Source organism: Peromyscus eremicus, chromosome 8a, assembly GCF_949786415.1.
Source record: "Peromyscus eremicus chromosome 8a, PerEre_H2_v1, whole genome shotgun sequence".
NCBI lineage: Eukaryota > Metazoa > Chordata > Mammalia > Rodentia > Cricetidae > Peromyscus > Peromyscus eremicus.
This window is the reverse complement of record NC_081423.1, coordinates 60,054,753-60,073,314: the sequence shown is the minus strand read 5'-3', so window position 1 is coordinate 60,073,314 and position 18,562 is coordinate 60,054,753. Positions and strand designations below refer to the sequence as shown.

Sequence of the window (18,562 nt, the reverse complement as noted above, 5' to 3'; positions counted from 1 at the left end):
TGTGGGCTTCACTCATGTTCCATGCATATAAGCAGTTTGATCTTTATTGTGATGATTCCACTATCTTTACAGGAGATTAACCTTCAAAAGAGATGTTACACTTACTTTTCATCCTGTTCTGTTCTGTTTTCCGAGAGAGAAGAGTCCTTTATTAGGATTTGCTGTGTGCTTTATGAGCTTGCAACGGCTGGAACATCAACCCCCATCTTCTAATACTACATTCTCAAGCTGGTTTCTGCACAGCAGAGAGGCAGAGCAGCTACAAGCAATTGTAATTGAGTTGCCCCAGCCATGGACTATGAGCTTTGCTTGGGATTCACATGGATCATACAGCATCTTGGAGTTGCTCAGTGTGAAGACTACAGAAGGCAACTTTAGGACTCTGTCACCATGAGGACACTACCACTGATAACTAAGGTAGAGACCATGATTTGTATGTTCAACTGTTAACTGCTAACATATATGTATAAATATCTATCAGTAAAATGGTTCTGGTCAACTCCCAAGTTATCCAAGGTGGTGAATCCACCACTCTCTGGCCAAAATAAAACAGAGTGAAAGATTAAGACAACTAAGTGAATTTCTGGTTATTTCTAAACATATTTTAAAGATAAGTAAGAACAGTTTCTTCTCCAAAGTGCATTGTACCTTATAGTATATTCTCTCTCCCTACCTGAATATCCAAAGTATAAAGTATTAAATTACTACCTCCTCCCCAAAGCTGCACCTTAGGCAACACACACAGACACAGACACAGACACACACACACACACACACACACACACACACACACGAAAGCATCAGAAGAAATTTGGCACTGGTCAAGATGGCTCAGCAGGTAAGGGCACTGGCTGACCAAGCCTGAGGATCTGAGTTCTATTTTCAGAACGCACATCAAGGTGGAAGGAATCATCCATGAAGCTGCCCCCTCCAGCCTCCTTATGTACACCATGGCATATGACCACCCACAAACACAGCATACACACAAGCATTAATAAAATAATAATAAACTGGGCGGTGGTGGCACACACCTTTAATCCCAGCACTTGGGAGGCAGAGCCAGATGGATCTCTGTGAGTTCGAGGCCAGCCTGGTCTAAAGAGAGAGATCCAGGACAGGCACTACACAGAGAAACCCTGTCTTGAAAAACCAAAAAATAAATAAATAAAATAATAATAAAGTTTTTTAAACTTTTTTAAAAAAAAGTCTGCATTTATGTTATCAAACTGAATTCTCTAGTAAGCCCCTTTTCAAGACCATAGCTACCCAGCTGCTCACCTCTTAGAAATCTAAAGCTTTTAATCAAATATACATGATATGGCTGACAGCACTTCCTTTTAGATTCTAGAAAATTTCTTCAACTTAAGACTCATAGTTTTGCAAGCCAGGAGTAGCACACACCTTTAATCCCAGCACTGGGAGGCAGAAGCATGCTGATTTCTGAGAGTTTAAGGTAGGCCTGGTCTACACAGTGAGTCCTAGGACAGCCAGAGCTACATCAGTGAGATCCTGTCTCGAAAAACAATCAATCAAAAGCACATGGAGTTTTACCAACTAGTTGTTTGTCACCCCTGAACCATCTGTACCAATGTGGAGGGGATAATTTTAAGGAATATTCCAAAGCATAATCTCAAAGGCTCATGAGACTGTATTTTCTTGATATGTAAGAGTCTCTGTTTTGAAATAATGCTATTTCCAAAGGTACAAAAATGACTGACTATCCAAGTCTGCTCTCTGGTGGACAAAGCAGGAGTGTCACCCGATTCTCACAAAATTTAACTGACATTCACGACATAGAAGACGCACAACAGCACCACCATATTCCTCAGAATAGAATTACACGTCAGAATCCACATTAAGGCACTGGGGAGACGCACCCCGCACCTCTGCTCCTCCCTCTGCTCTCTCCATGGGCATTACACTTTGACATTGTCTCTGCCTACTAGAAAGTCAGCTAGAGGTGGGAATTCCTATGACTTGTTCATTACGATGTCTCTAACGCCTAGAGAAGTACTATGTACACAGAATTTACTGCGTGTGCCTTCCAATTGTGATTTCAGAGCAAATGGGTGTACAATCCAACCTGATCTAAAAAAACAAAACAAAAAACTAACACAGTCAAGGCAATGAGCTTAAGCAATGTTGGCTTTCCAAAATACTGGAAAGCTAAAGGCTTTCAGCACAGAGACCCCTGGACCTGATTCTACTCTCCGAACCCCCCAGCCAATATTTATGTGGTCTTGGTCATTTTTATTTTTATGTTAAAAAAATAAGTCAATGCTTTTAGTTATTCTTCTCAGTAATAAGTTATTGGGAAAATTCTCTCACGTCTTTGATCCACTGAGACCGTTTTCCCTCATACCTTTGGAAGAGGGCAGTCAAGAGAAGCCATGCTGAGCATGGCTACACGTGTCTCTTAAGTCCATCAGGCTTTTAATGCTTGATTAATTTAACTGCTAATTAAGTCGGAAATTTAAAGTACTCTTACTCTGGGAATGTGTAATCTTTGTCTACCAACCTATAACCCTTCAGAAAAGCTGAAGTCTGTATAAGAAAGATCAAATTCCTATCTCTAGCTAAATACATCTTCTAAGGGGGCTCAAGAGATGGCCCAGTGGTTAAGAGCACTGGCTGCTCTTCCAGAGGACCCAGGTTCAATTCCCAGCACCCACATGGCAGCTCACAACTGTGTTTAACTCCAGTTCCAGGGGATCTGACACCCTCACACAAACATACATGCAGGCAAAATACCAATGCACATAAAATAAAAATAAATAAATTTTTAAGGGGCTGGAGAGATGGCTCAGAGGTTAAAAGTACTGGCTAGTCTTCTAGAGGTCCTGAGTTCAATTCCCAGCAACCACATGGCGGCTCACAACCATCTATACTGACATCTGGTGTCCTCTTCTGGTATGCAGGCATATATGCAGACAGAACACTGTGCACATAATAAATAATAAAATCTTTAAAAAAAATTTTAAATACATTTTCTGAGGCTAGAGAGATAGTTGTTCAGCGGTTAAAGAGCATTGACTGTTCTTCCAGAGGACCCAGGTTCAAATCCCAGCACCCATATGGCAGCTCACAACTGTCTGTAACTCCAAGATCTGACACCCTCACATAGACGTATATGCAGGCAAAACACCAATGCACATAAAAATAATAAATAAATAATTTTTAAAAATACATCTTCTAAGAAGACATAGTCTAAATTTCAAGTCTCAGTTTGTTTAAAAAAAAAATCCTATTTTAATCGGCTTCTAAAACTATTTTCCTATAGCAGAGATTTATTTTCATTGACTTGTGGTCTAACATGGCAAATGGCATAAAGAGCATAAGGGGAGGAAAAGGAAAAAAGGCACAAAAAGCATCGGATTCCGAACAAGAGCACAGCCCACCTGCCTCAATTTAAAGACAACCAGATGGGGCCAAGTCAGTTCTCATGCACATGGCTGCATCTGGAAGACAGAGAAGCTGGACAGGTGAGGGAGAAAGGATGTACGAGGAGGGCAATCATAAATATTCCCAAGGTGAGAACTAGAGAACTGAAAGCCAACCAGAGGTAGATGAGGAATGAATAAAAGGTTAGGAGACAGCAGTTCAGAGAAAACTGGTAAATCTGAAGATTTCAGAGGTTGGAACTATGTAGAGGTGGCACAATCTTAGAAGCAATGGTTGTTGAAAAAAACTTGGAAAAAATCTAGAGCACAGGGAAACTTAGTTACTTCCACTGTTATAAAGTACAAAGCTACAATGCTGTTTTGTTTTGAGATATTGTCTCACTATCTAGTAGCTCAAATTTGCAATCCTCCTGCCTCAGCCTCCCAAGTGGAGAGATTACAGGTATGTATCACAGTGTCTAGCTTGCTACAATGTTCTTAAGAAATCAATTACCGGAACTTCCTACTTTTACTGATGGAGAAACGAGGTTTAAAGGTAAAATGAACCATTGATCAGTCTGGCCATAAGTCTTCATAAAAGCAGTGAATTTGAAAGGCAGTTCAGGAGTTCAATGAACTAACTATTGAAGAGGTATGGAATGGACCTTTGTGACGAAGCCACACAGAGGAAGAGGACAGGAGAAAAGCACTCTCTACTGCTTCCTGGTGGATAAGATGGAATAAGATGCTTAAAAACAAAAAATACTACCTAAGTAAAGAGAGCAGATACACCCTAGAGGCATTACATCTATCTTCAGACAGAGGAAAGGCATGTAAGGCACATGCTGGTATATACAAGGTAAATGCTGCTCTGGGATGCTAAGAGAATGAGCTCATGGGATAACAGTGTTCTTGAGATGGCTTCTAGAGCAGTATGTGAATTCAACAACTAGAAATGCAGACTTTCCCCTCCACTGCAGACCTACTCTGTCCGTAGTTTCTGAACTGCTTTACACAGACTGTGAAACTTTGTAAGTACTTCATTAGATCAATCTATCTCCCTCCTCTCAAATCGTCTCAATTACTATTTCTCTCCTTTATTCTTTCCCACACAGTTTCCCTACTCCTGATTTAACTGATAAAAAGCTTTTTCTCATATCTACAATCTTCCCTCAAGACATCATGACATCACCAAGATATCTCCCCTTCCCTGTCTTCCACACAGCTCACTGGCAAGTCCTACACCATCCCTTCCAGACAAACCCAGAGATGTCACTGCTCAGGAGTCTCACTCTCTAGCCTTACTCAAACTGCTATAATCTCTAACCTGTGGGTTACAATGAACTTTCCATCTAGTCTCTCTATTTCTACAATCTGTTCTCAAAATACAGAGTGAAGGTGTCTCTCTGTCCCCGTCTCTCTGACCAACACACACACACACACACACACACACACACACACACACACACACACCTTCCTTGAAACAGGGTTATATATAGCCATACTAGCCTCAATCTTGTGATTTTTCCTGTCTCAGCCACTCTAGCCCTACAATTATAAGTGTGTGCCACTATGCACAGCTTCAGAGTAAAAAATATTTAAAAAAAAAATATTAGCTTACACTCCCTAAAAGCTACCTTACTTAGAGTAAGATGCAAGCTCTTCACCACAGCTCTGGGTCCTATATTAAGCCAGTTCCCATTTCCACTGCGATCTGTCCCACTGGACCCCATCCTCACTTCCCAGACTCAAGCCACAGTGCTGCCGCCACCTTCTTCCTCCTCCTCCTCCTCCTCCTCCTCCTCTTTTTTTTTTTTTCCTGTTTCTTTTTTTTTTTTTTTCCTTTTTCTTTTCTGAGACAGGGTTTCTCTGTGTAGTTTTGGTGCCTGTCCTGGATCTTGCTCTGTAGGCCAGGCTGGCTTTGAACTCAGAGGCCTGGCTCTGCCTCCAAAGTGCTGGGATTAAAGGCGTGCACCACCACCACCCCGCCACAGTACCTTCTTTCTGTTACTCAGGAACACCAGCTTCTTCCATCCTGGGGCATTTGTCCTTGCTGTCCCCTGCCTGGTGTACTCTTATTACTCTTAGCTCAGCTCAGATTTTACCTCAAGAAGACCTATCCAAACAGGTAAAATATGAATCCTGGGGCTGTAAAGATGGTCCAGTGGTTAAGAGTGCTTGCTGCACTTGCAGAGGACCTGCTTTATAGGCTTCCAGCACCCACATCCAATGGCTGATATCCACCATATCTCATCTGACGCCCTCTTCTGGTGTCCTCCGACACTACACTCTTATGCACATATCCACACACAGACATACACATGTACACATAATATGGTTTTCTTAATAGTAATTTTTAGGACCTGGAGAGATGGTTCAATGATTTAAAGTACTTGCTGCTCTTGTGGAGGACCCAATCACTTTTAACTCCTGTTCTAGGGGATTCAACAGCCTTTTCTGACCCCTGCAGGTTCCTGCATACACATGGTATACAAACATACACTCAGACACAGACACATACACACAAAATTAAAAATATATATCTAAAAATAATTTTTAGGATATTAATATAGTTTATAAAAATGCTCAGCCTCATCCAAAATTATATATGGGATAATGTTGTTTACCTATCAGATTGGCCCAAATCTAACTGTCACTGATAATACGAACGGACATCAGTATAATCCCCAAATAATTGGGAATATGTTATCAGCTCCTCCCACTTCTCTTCCTCTGCACACTCAAGACCTTAAGCATGTTAGACAAATACTATACCACTGAACTGTATCCTTGGCTCAATGTTTTATTTAAGGTTTTTGAGATAGGGTTTCTCTGTGTAGCCCTGTCTGTCCTGGAACTTGCTCTATAGACCAGGTTGGCCTCCAACCCAGAGGTCCTCCTGCCTCTTTGATTAAAGGTATGTGCCACCACCACTTGACAGGTTTATTTATTTTTATTTTATGTGCCTAAGAGTTTGCCTACATGTGTGCTTGGTGTCCAGAGGCCAGAAGAGGGTATAGGATCCCCTTGGAACTGGAATTACAGATGGTTGTGAGCAACCAGGTGGATGTTGGGAACAGAACTGGGGTCCTCTGGAAAAGCAGCCAGTGCTCTTAACCATTGAGCCAACTCCCCAGTGCCATTAATGTTTTTAAGAACCCCTGCTAGCCGGGCGGTGGTGGCGCACGCCTTTAATCCCAGCACTCGGGAGGCAGAGCCAGGCGGATCTCTGTGAGTTCGAGGCCAGCCTGGGCTACCAAGTGAGTTCCAGGAAAAGGCGCAAAGCTACACAGAGAAACCCTGTCTCGAAAAACCAAAAAAAAAAAAAAAAAAAAAAAAAAACAAAGAACCCCTGCTATATTGCTGGGTGGTGGTGGCGGCGGCGGCGGCAGCGCACGCCTTTAATCCCAGCACTCAGGAGGCAGAGGCAGGAGGATCTCTGTGAGTTTGAGGCCAGCCTGGTCTACAGAGTGAGTTCCAGGAAAAGTGCAAAGCTACACAGAGGGAAGGAAAAAAAAAAGAACCTCTGCTATAGAATTTCCTAAGCCGTCAAAATTACTTCCTGTCCCTTTTCAGGGCCCTGGCAAGTTTTAGTGGTCTTTGTTTGAGGACTTATTTTTAACAGAGCAAGTTTTGGAAAAGAATACATTAGTAATCCTAAAGGGATATGGAGGCTTCAAAAATGAGCACATGGAAAACACCTGTAATTGAGGTGGCCACATGATTCCAAAAGATCTGCTCAGTCTGCCTCATCCACAAACCACCTACGCTCCTCTCTGAAAGAATGCCTTTGGCATAAACAAGTTCCATTCAAGCTACCTCGGCTTCATGGTTACTCACTGAAGTCATCACTGAGACTTGCTCATAAGGCTAGGTAAATCATAGGTACTAATTTGTGGCTTTAAGTGAAGCTAGACTCTTCATTACAAAAGAGTTGGGTTCAATACTAAGGAGTTATTTGGAAGATTGTAAAAATGTAAAAACCTACCACACAGATTCTGTAGTGAACAGATGAAATAAGTCATTAAGTAAACAACACTACAGAACACCCAGACTCAGGACATGGTAAAGTATTCTCTTTGGATTTCAAGGTAGGTAGGAGAAGAAAACAAAACATGTAAAAATGTATGGCTATAATTCTGTATCATTTATTGTCCTCTACTAATACTATGGTATATTATTAATCCAAGGATCACTAAAGCAAACACCACAGGCCAATATGATACTTATGATCTATAAGTAGTATATCTGGGGGCTGCAGAGACGGCTTGGGCAGTTAAGAACATTTGTTCTTGCAGAGGACCCAGCCACCCACATGGTAGCTCACCACTGTCTGTAACTCCACTTTCAGGGGATCTGATGTCTTCTGGCCTCTGTGGGCACTTCCTGAACTCACATACATGCAGGCAAAACACTCAGAAGTAAAAATAACTCCTAAGAAGAAAAAGGCAGGGCGGTGGTGGCACACACCCTTGATCTCAGCACTTGGGAGGCAGAGGCAGGCAGATCTCTGTGAGTTGAGTTCAAGGCCAGCCTGGGCTACAGAGCGAGTTCTAGGACAGTCAAAGTTACACAGAGAAACCCTGTCTTGGAAAAAAAAGCAGCAATAATACTACTACTCCTACTCTCTGGACCTTTCTTTAAAGTTATTAAATTCACTCATTTATTTGTGCATGCATGTGCGGAGATCAGAGGATAACTAGGAGGAATCCATCTTTCCCTTCCACCATGTGGGTCCCAAAGACTGAACTTAGGTCATTAAGCTTGGAGGCATTCGGTTGGTACCTGCTGAGTCACTTGCTGGCCCTGACTGTACAGTCTTCATCCCTGCTACATTCCCATTACCTTAATCTAATCACAAGTTAAGGCAAATTGTCAGGAAAGATGGCCTCAGTAAGAGCCACCATTCCAAACAGGAAGAGAAGTCAACAAACGTTTACTGAGTGTTTGCTATCTATATGCAGGACACTAGCACCAGGCATTCTGACATTAATTCCTTATTTGACCTCCCTCCACTCTCTCCCTCCCCATCATTCCAAGGAGGGAAGTATTTTAAAATCTCAAACTGAGTCTTAGGTTAGTGAGCAGATCACAGGATTTAAATCTAACCAAGTCAGATTTAAATCCATGGTACATCTAACTCTAAAGTCTCTTTCCTTCTGTACTAAAAGATGGTTCTTCAACAGAACATTTAAGAAAGTTGAATATAATTTAAATGCATTTGGCAAATAAGCACTGTGCATTCATTCATCTATTCAAACATGTAAGAAACAGCTACCATATCAAACACTGATATGTAACCATGAACAAACCGAGACTTGAAGGAGTAAGGAACTTGTCCTAGGCCATGTGGTTGAGCAGGAAAGGCCATCAATCTGACTCTGTAGACATGCTCCACCATGCTGCACTGTCTCCCTTAACATTCATATTTTCCACTGAAGTGACAAAATGGGAAGCCACTCTGCTCCTGTCTTAAACTGTGGTCTCACCAATGTGCCCACGGGCTGGAGAAGATAACATCTGTTCTTTTCTCAGAAAATTTCGGCTTCACATCTATTAGTATTGAATATGGATAGTATTAATACAGACTCTTATCTGCCTTGATAGTAAATACCTATATTTGGTGAGTTTTCAATTTTCTAGGTGTTCAACACACATTACTTTTAACAGATACAACCATCGACAGCTCCTCATTACAGAATAAACCCAGCTGCTCGGCTGTCTATCCAAGAGCCCTTTCATCCCACCTGCTGGCTACAAAACTTCCTTTGCCTGGGGGTGGTAGTCCCTGCTAGTCACACAGTTCAACTATCTTCCCTGAGTCAGTCATTTCCTCTCCATGACCAGAGAACTCTGTTACACATTTAGCACCCAATGACTATCATTGTTCATGGTTTTTCTTTTTCCCAGACTAAACTTGTAAAACCAGGGATACAGCTCCATGGTAGAGCAAGAGGCCCTGCCCCAAGTTCATCTCCAGTACCGGGAGAGGAAGGATGGGAGGAAAAACCTGAGCTCTTTGAAAGCAGAAACTTGCCTTCTCATCTTTATTCCCTCAGTGCCAAATTCACAGAAGGTATTACTTATAAATGCAAAAAAAAAAAAAAAATGGTTTTATATAGAACCTAAACTAGGAATTAGGAAACCTCAGTACAAGTCCTTAAAATGCAAGCAAGCATAAATCTCATTTTTTTTTTCAGCTTTAAAATAAGTAGTTTTTGTTTTACTGAGACAGGGTATCCTGTAGCCAAGGTTATACAACTAAGGCTGACCTGGAAGTCTTGATCCTTTTGTCTCTACCTCTTAAGTGAAAAATAAGTAGCTTTCATTCAATTAAATATTCCCTTGCAGTGACTGCATTCCATAATTAGTTTAGCAGGATATTTCCAGGAGCTTTTTAGACAAGCCACAAAAAGTCCAAAGACTCTTATTACCTCCTCCATCATGGCATCTTGTGTAGATGAGATCTCCCCTTTGGTTGCTCCACTGTGTACCAGGTTCCGTAGTCGTATACAGAATTCTCTCATCTATGATAGAAACTTATTCAGCATTTCAGTAGTTACACAAGCGGTTAATAAGCCTAACAGATCACCACTAGCTACGCTTGAAAGTACAACACAGCTAACACCCTGGGCAAAGTTTATAGAAACAAGTGATTTTCCCCAACTGGTCCACTAAGACAGATAGTGAAAGGTACTTTCAATAAGGACACAGATGGGGATTATTCCCCAAGAATACTGGACAGAGCTGATCTTTCTCTGCAATTGACAGTCCCCTGTGTGTGTGCATGGGAGAACATCTGGTCCTGGTACCCACCACCCCTAAGAAAGCAGGAGACAGATCACAACAGCACTAAGCACTCTTAACACGTTCTCATTTAGAATTCTATTTGCTGTCCACTTTACCTTCTCTGCCAGTCACTGTAACTGTGACTACATCAACCTCCAACATGGTTTTCTGTTTCTTTCAATTTTGGGAGAAGCCCAACATTAGAGAGATTCTGAAACTGAACTGCAGTGCTAAAGTAACTTGCTCTCAATCAAAATGAAATCCAAAGCTAAGATTTATGATAAGAGATCTAGAGTTCCCTGGGTAGGAAACAGTCTACATCTAATATTGGGGAAACATAACTATGCTTATTTTTAAATGCACTCTTTTCCCTGGGGATAACATCTAATTTCAGCCGTGAAGATCTGGGCGGCAGATTTTGGCAACTTCCAGTTCTCAAAAAAGAGATCTGGCAAGCAGAGCACCACCGCACAGGGCTTATAATCATCCCTGGGAAAATGTGGAGGAGAATGATTCATTAGGGTAACTTAAGCCATAAAAAACAGCTCAGTGACTACATCAACTCCTCAGTGGGTGGCTAAACCACACTGATGTGGTCTGGGTAAGCCTAAGAACAAAGCACACTTTTAAAGGAAGTCTAACAAATTGCTCTGCTTGGTTCTGCTAGTACATGAAACAGCCTCAGCACACCTCTACTAGAATCAAGTGAGGAGCACAGAAGCCTGTGTGTTCGAGACTCAGGTTAACTGACCCCAGAACCTTTTCCCTTGAATACGTATAAGAAAATACTAAAATTGACAGAAACAAAACACAGTAATCTTAATGATTTCTTGAGGTTAATGTGTAGCCACATTGCTTTTGATAGACCTTGACATTAATAGTTATCCTGTCCCTTTTTAAGGTCCAGTGCACTAACCCAGTCCCTCCTACTCATATTCCGTACCTTGTGATTCAGAATATCATTCATTCTTCTGCTTGCCTCTGTTGTATGAGATTCGGGGAAGCATTTCTTGGGGACAACACCGTATTTTTCTAAAAGACAAGAAATTTTAGTGTTCGATAAAGTGAAGATAAATTCTAGTATCAGAAATCCTGTCCAAATTATTGGCTTCTTCAAATAGGCTGTATTAATAAACAAGGGTAGGATTTCATGTAGTCCAGGCTGCCCTCAAACTCTCTATGTGGCTAAGAATAACCTTGAACTTCAAGTCTTTCTGCCTTGACCTCCTGAGTATTGAGATTACGGGCATACACCACTAGACCTGGTTTATTCAGTGCTAGATTGAACCCAGAGCTTTGTGCATGCCAGGCAGCACTCTACCCACTGGACTTCATCCCCAGCCCTTACCAGTCTTGTTGGATTGTTTGATTCTAAGGACTGAATCTAGGGCCTCCAGCACACTAAGAAAGTGCCTTACTACTACTGAGTTATACCTTCAGTCCCAGACTTTTTATATGCACAGCTATGTACCTTGAAATTAATTCTAATATTTTGACCTATCATACTTTATAAATACTTAGCATGCAGTCTCCCAAAAGAAAATGTTAGGATAAAGACACTTCCAAACAAATGCAGGGTTCTGTCTGCTTGCCTGCTCTGCCTGTTTGTTGTCTGCACTGCTAGGGATCAAACCCACAGCCATGTGCATGCCAGGCAAGCACTCTACCCTGATCTACACTACCAAACCAACCATCTTTTCTTTTTTCAGATTTGCTTTGCTTTTATGAGTATTTTGCCTGCATTTATGTATGTGCACTGTGTGTGCCTGAGGAGACCAGAAGAGTGTCTGGAGTTACAGATGGTTGTGAACCACCACATAGGGACCAGGAATTTAACCTGGGTCTTCTGTAACATGCGTAAGTGCTCTTAACTGCTTACCCATCTCACTAGCCCTAGTAATATGCTTCCTGATTCCTCGGCGCTTTCTTTTAAAATTAGTGAGTACGGGTGTTTTGCTGGCATGTGTATCTGTGTACCATGTAAGGGCTAAAAGAGGATTTAATACACTAGAACTAGAGTTACAGATGGCTCTGGGCCACATGTAGATGCTGAAATTTGAACCTGGGTCTTCTGGAAGAGCAACCAGTGCTCTTTAACCACTGAGCCATCTCTCTAGCCCCTCAGTGTTTTTTTTTTATGGGAAGTTACTTCTAATTAATTCTTCTCCCAGTCAAGCCTTCCCAGCATCTATTTCTTTATCAGTTATTTAAAGAAAGGGACTTCACAGTGAGAATGAGAGGTAAAGGTTTGTAGAGCTAACTATGCAGTCTTCTTGAAAGCCAGTTCCACTGTGTACATAACACCAAAGAAACAGCCTAGTCCTACCTGCAGAGCTCGCAAATTCAGAGACAAATTCTTACCAACAATATTGACAAGCATATCCCATTGTCCACCATCATTGGTAGGGTTCATAAGCAAATACTGCACCAGTCTCCCATCTTCAGGCTCTTTTTTCTGGGCTGTGTCCACAAAAGCATTCAAGAAGAAATAACAGCGTTCAACCTAAAGTTAGAGAAGATAAATAAATAAATAAATAAATAAATAAATAAATAAATAAATAAAGGCAAAGAGAGCCAATCACGTCACTGGCATGCATGATCAGTAGAATGGGAGTCTTGGAACAACTAAGAATTTAATATATAAGTTTTTTAAAACTGAAGTTGGCAATTAAATATTGGTATTTGTCTTCAAAAGAATATCTGGTCTTTTCTTATACATGCATATATATTGCAACATACTGCATCCATGTGCTCCATATACATTCTAATGTTCAAATAAATTCTGTTAGTCTTTAATCAGTAAACATCTAATGAACAGTTATATTTTAAAGATTTTAAATTGAAATAAAAATTTTTACTGCTTTTTTTTTTTTTTTTTTTTTTTTTTTTCCCCCAGAAAGGTGCTACTGAAAGAAACTGGGCGCTTAAAAGACCCAATGGCCTAAGTAAAGACGCCGGTGAGGGAGGTTGCTGGAAACAAACTTTTACATTTTAAATAAAGAAAACATGGGCAGTGAGTCAATAGATTTGTTATTTCCTCAGAGAACGCAGCCACCTACCAAACAAAAAGCAGCTGTGGGGCAAGAGGTCAGGGTTAGAGCTTCGTCAAATCACGCCAGAAGCCCTGGCTCTGACCCTGGCACCACAGAAGGAAAAGTACTTCTGCTTTGAGAAGACAGACTTCTGAAAGGTACACTACTATGAGAAAAGCAGAATAATATAAAGGCTGCCCCTAACTAGGTTGCTATTGAAACAGAAAGAATCATGCAAGGTCAGTCCCCTACCTTGTCCCAAAAAAACAGGTAAGATTGACTAAACTCAAATTCTTCAATATTAAATTTTTTCATGAACGGAAGTCTCATAACATTCAAACAAGAAAAGATCCAGCATCGTCCTAAAATGAGAAAGCAAACCAAGAAGTTATGACTGTTTATAGATCCCACTGACCCAACTGTACCTCCTAACCCCAAATCCATAAGATCCGGACACCAAGACTAGTAAGAAAGAACAGAAATACTAGATTCATTTGTTTTTGAGACAGACTCTCATAGAACCCACTATATATAACCAGAGTAGTCTTGAACTCCTGATCCTCCTGCTTCATGTCCCAAGTACAATATAGACATGTGTGTGTCACCATGCTTGGTTTTATGTGATACTAGGAACTGAACCCAGGAATTTGTACATGCTAAGCATTCTACCAGCTTAACTACATCTTCAGTCCAGAACAGAAATATTGAAAACAAAGCAAATTGAAAGACATGTCGTGATTATTACTATATGGTATATATACACACACACTCATTCACTCAAATACAAAATCAAAACAAAACAAAAACCAACCAGAACCTTTTAGGTTGGGTATGGTGGCTCGTACCTATAATCCCAGTACTTAGGAGATTGAAACAAGAAGATTGCTATGGCCAGGCGGTGGTGGCGCACGCCTTTGATCCCAGCACTCGGGAGGCAGAGCCAGGTGGATCTCTGTGAGTTCGAGGCCAGCCTGGGCTACCAAGTGAGTCCCAGGAAAGGCGCAAAGCTACACAGAGAAACCCTGTCTCGAAAAACCAAAAACCAAAAAAAAAAAAAAGAAGATTGCTATGAGTTCAAAGTCAGCCTAGATAATATATGAGTTCTAGGATAACCTAGGAACACTAAAAGAAAATGAGAGATCATGGATAAATTACATGATGTCCAAAAAAGACACAGAGAATAAAGAAACTTTTGTTTTTTTAAGTTCTTCATAAGACATTAGTGAAGTGGGAAAATATCCTTTTTCTTCTCGATAATGCCCAATAAGCATTCCACTTCTGAACAGAGAGCTAAGGAAATACAAATCACCTGAGAATGATTTGGAAATCAAAACCTTAATTTGAAATGAACAGAAACCTTGATTTGGAATGCACAAGAAACCTTGATTTGGAATGGACAGTGAGTGCATCCTTCAATGAGTGCTAAGCTTAAAACACTTGCCTATTTTCCCAAAATTGAGTTGTTTTTAAGGGAAGTATTTGACTAACTGGGCTATATAAATATTTAAATACAAATGAAAGGCTTGGGAGGGCTGAAGTAGGAGGATCACTTCAGCTCAAGAGCTAAAATATATATAATTTAAAATTGAGACATAAATGAAACAACAAAGTATTTTCCTCTTAAAATCATGTTAAAACAGTAAATTTACTTAGAAGCACTATTGTTCCAGGATGGAGATGTTGCTCAGTTGATAGAATGCTTAACTAGCATGGAATAAGCCCTGGATTCCTCCTTAGTACCCTATACATCAGACACAGTAGTACATGGCTGAAATCATAATCCAACACCTGGGAGGTGGAGGCAGAAGGATGAGAAATTCAAGGTCATTGTTGGCTACAAAGAAGGACTATTTTTCTACTTTTCTATTCTATTTTCACAGCTTCACACTCTTTATATGCACCTGGCCATCAGTATCCACATTTTCAACCACAACACACCATCATTCTTCCACTTAGTAAGTTTCTGATTAGCAATGTTTTAAACCCATACATGATGCTGTCCCTGCAGACTTTATAACAAGCACTGAGAATACAATCATGTCTTCGTTTACCCCTATAAATGCATAACCAGAGCTTCTATAGTTCACAGCTTTCTGTAATGACATCCAACATTTCTATGTGAAGTCATGTCCAGAACATTCAAATATTTTGCCTCTCAGAAACTGATGGAATCTAATATCTGTATGCATTCCAACTATTGTGGACTAGGCAACTTCAAAACACAACTCTACTGCAAGATAAACTCAGCGTGTCTATCCTGAAAGCCTTTGTGAGCCTTGAATAAAGAGTAACGCTCTTCTGGAGGAAAATTCAGGGGAAACTTTCAACATATTTGGATACAATGTTTTTACAGATAAGAAACCATGTCTATAACATATGAACAAATGAAGAGGTTTATAAAAGGCACATATAAAAATTCTTCAAGGATGATCTCATATTAAAACCACTTGTACAGAGAATAAAGGCTTGATGGGTAAACAAAAACTACTCCCCTACTGGTACTTCACAGATTTTCTACACTGAACAAGAATGATTTTGTAACAAAGAAAGAAAAATTAAATGGTGTTTCTGAATAGTGTCATCTTGACTTCAGGCTTATCTGTACACGTCCTCTCTCCTGTACACTAGTTCTATTTCTGCTACTTCCGGGTGAACTGTTAAGATGAAAACGTCACAGGAACAAATTACATCGCTCATGCACTGTTAGTATTTAGAGTAAATTAAAGAGATACACCACATTTCTCAGGTTACCCTAGGAGACCATTGCAATCAGAACACGCGGGGCTACTGTAATATATTAACTAGATAGTCTGTAGCCTGGCAGACCTCACCATCCCAAACATTTCTGAACTAAGGGCCTGGGCATGCTAAGTAAGCACTTTCTACTACATAAAAAGATTTTTTTGCAAGGTCATAATTTTTTCCCTTCAAAATTTAAAAATCAATCCTTAATTAATCTTTAACCTATAATTTACATACAGCAAAACACTACCCATGTTAAATGTATCCTTTTGAGTTTTGAGTTGCTCTAAGTAGCACTAATGTGTTTACTGTAAGTACACATGGACTTGGAGAAGTATCAAAACGAAAAATAATGCAAGGTCCTTTTAGTGCAATTTTGTTGTGAGAATATTTCTTCTCTTTGGATTCCTGGATACCCAATCTCTCAGTGTAGATGTATTTCTAACAGTGGTAACAGGACAGTGTACAGCAAAACAAGAATTCTTAGCCAGCCAGGAATGAGAACTCAGGAGTACTAGAAAGTAGCCTACTGATGGGAACTGACCTATGAGCACAGTAACTCCAGCTGCAACCAGGGAGCACATTTTAAAATAATAGTCAATGACACTTTGTTGTAATCACATTTTTTTCTATTTTATATATTTGGATTTTAGTGTAATTCTGGGAAGTCTTCTAGGGCATGGATATTTTTGTATGGACTATTTGTGACCAAGGGCATAGCTCATCTTCAATTTTTGGTTTATCTTTGTATGCAACTTCTCCCCTCTAACTGTTTCTCTCTTCAGCTACTTCTAGATGAACTGTTAAGATAAAAACGGCATGAGAACCAACCACATCAATCCAATATCACATAATATCAAGACAATATGGCGATGTGCAGTCAATGGCCATCACCCACTTGTCACTTTAGTGTTCAGACTAAACGCTAACAGGCCACCACACAAGCAATGTTCTTGTGCCTCTTTTCTGGCTTATTACAAGTTCTTTCAATGTGCTACAAAGCTCTGTTCTCCCAAGGCCATTTTTAGGACAATAAAACAGGCTGCAGTCAGTAAAGTAGGCAAGAAGTCGAAGACCTCACCAGAGCTCTTCTGGTTGGTGACTGGCTTGCCTTCCTGAGGCACAACGTGCTGGAACACATGCTGAGCACCCTGGACCGTGGCCCTCTTCAGACAGATGTCCAACAGATCATGAGTGGTCCCAACATTCTGGGCAAGTACGAACTGAGGGTCAGAATTTAGTTTATGGATCAGAGCAGCTACCTTCTCCGAATTCAGTCCTGCGGGGAGATCAAACGCCATTATAATTATAACCTCCCCCCCCCAAAAAAAAAAAAAGAGGCTGATGGGGGAGCGGGGAGGCAGCTTTAGGAAAGAGTCACTGTAGATGCTGGATTTAACTTCGCAAGAGCATCCTGGAGAGTGCTGAAGTCAGAAAGCCCTCCCCCCGTCATCCTCCTGCAAGATGCCGTCTCCCTCCTGGCTCTCTGGCCCTCCGGGAGGGCTACATCCCCGCCCTTGCCTAGGTCTCACCCCCGCACCCCGGCCTTTCACGCCGCCGGGCCTCACGGGTCCACGGAGCCTGGAAGAAGACCCTGGGAAACACTCGCGGGAAGAGGGGCGCCTCACCCGCGTTGTTCATGGCGCCCACGCTGCCTCGTGGGGAAACGTTAGTTTTCGGGGTCCTCAGGTGAGCTCTGGGGTTACGCTACAGTCCGCTGCCTAGCTGGTCGGACCTAGTTCTTGCACCCGGAGCGCCGGAAAAAGGAAACCCGCTCAATGGTGGCCGAGAGAAACGGGGTCCGCGGAGGGACAAAACTCCCCCCTCGCGTTGCTGAGTCAGCGCCGTCGGGGCTGGCCCCGCCCGGGGGAGGGCCGACGAGGGGGGCGGCCTTGCTGACGCCGGGGCCGGCACCCTACCCCGGGGCGCGGCCCAGCAAAGCCACCCACGTTGGCAACCCCGGTAGCCAGTGTTGCTCACTCTTCACCCCAGCGGCGCCCTCCGCCATCTGTGATCCTACAAGGGCGCCCTCCCGGGATCCCAAGCTCCCAGAGGAAGTAGGCTGAGGGTTTTGTGCTGAGCCCAGATCCCTCACATTCTAACATTGGGGAAACTAACGCCCAGAAGTGTTTTGGGAAGCCAAAAGGAGGCTCCAGGAAATGAAAAGGAAACTAGGGTCCCAAAATTAGGCATAGGACCTTAGGATGGGTCGGCGGGTCTCAAGAAATCCACCCCAAAGCTTTTCCTGTAAACACTTAGGCTGACCAATCTGTTCATTTTTCAATTGCAACTTGTTGCTTGGATTCTAGTGAGAACAAAGTTCTTGTATTTGAAAGGATTTTGGAACCAATCTCTTTCCCACCCACCCATAAGCTACTACCACGGTTCTACAAATACACATCTGCTCATTTCATCTACACATTCTGGGCATCACAAGGCTCGTGAGCGGCTGCTACTGAGCCCAGCTTGGGCTAAGGAGAATGACTAGGTCAGTTTTATGCACCAAAAATTTCCCCCCAATATCTACTAAACCTGTAAAAGAAGCACACACCCTTCAAGATAACTAATCAGTTTTTCAAGATTGGGTGGGTGGGCACTGCATATAAAATAAGTACAACT

At 41.7% G+C, this 18,562-nt stretch overlaps 1 protein-coding gene across 1 annotated transcript in view; it reads right to left on the bottom strand.

Annotated features, from left to right (window-relative positions):
- The window catches only part of Blmh (bleomycin hydrolase), a 43,419-nt gene extending 25,648 nt beyond the window's left edge, over positions 1 to 17,771 (bottom strand). Inside the window, exons 1-6 of the mRNA XM_059271244.1 lie at positions 17,572 to 17,771; positions 17,025 to 17,222; positions 13,454 to 13,563; positions 12,531 to 12,672; positions 11,113 to 11,201; positions 9,815 to 9,907 (exon numbers count right to left, since the gene is read on the bottom strand). Coding sequence (XP_059127227.1) covers positions 9,815 to 9,907; positions 11,113 to 11,201; positions 12,531 to 12,672; positions 13,454 to 13,563; positions 17,025 to 17,222; positions 17,572 to 17,584 — 645 coding nt within the window. The 5' untranslated portion in view covers positions 17,585 to 17,771. The remainder of the gene's footprint in view (positions 1 to 9,814; positions 9,908 to 11,112; positions 11,202 to 12,530; positions 12,673 to 13,453; positions 13,564 to 17,024; positions 17,223 to 17,571) is intronic.
- Between the last annotated feature and the right edge of the window lie 791 nt (positions 17,772 to 18,562).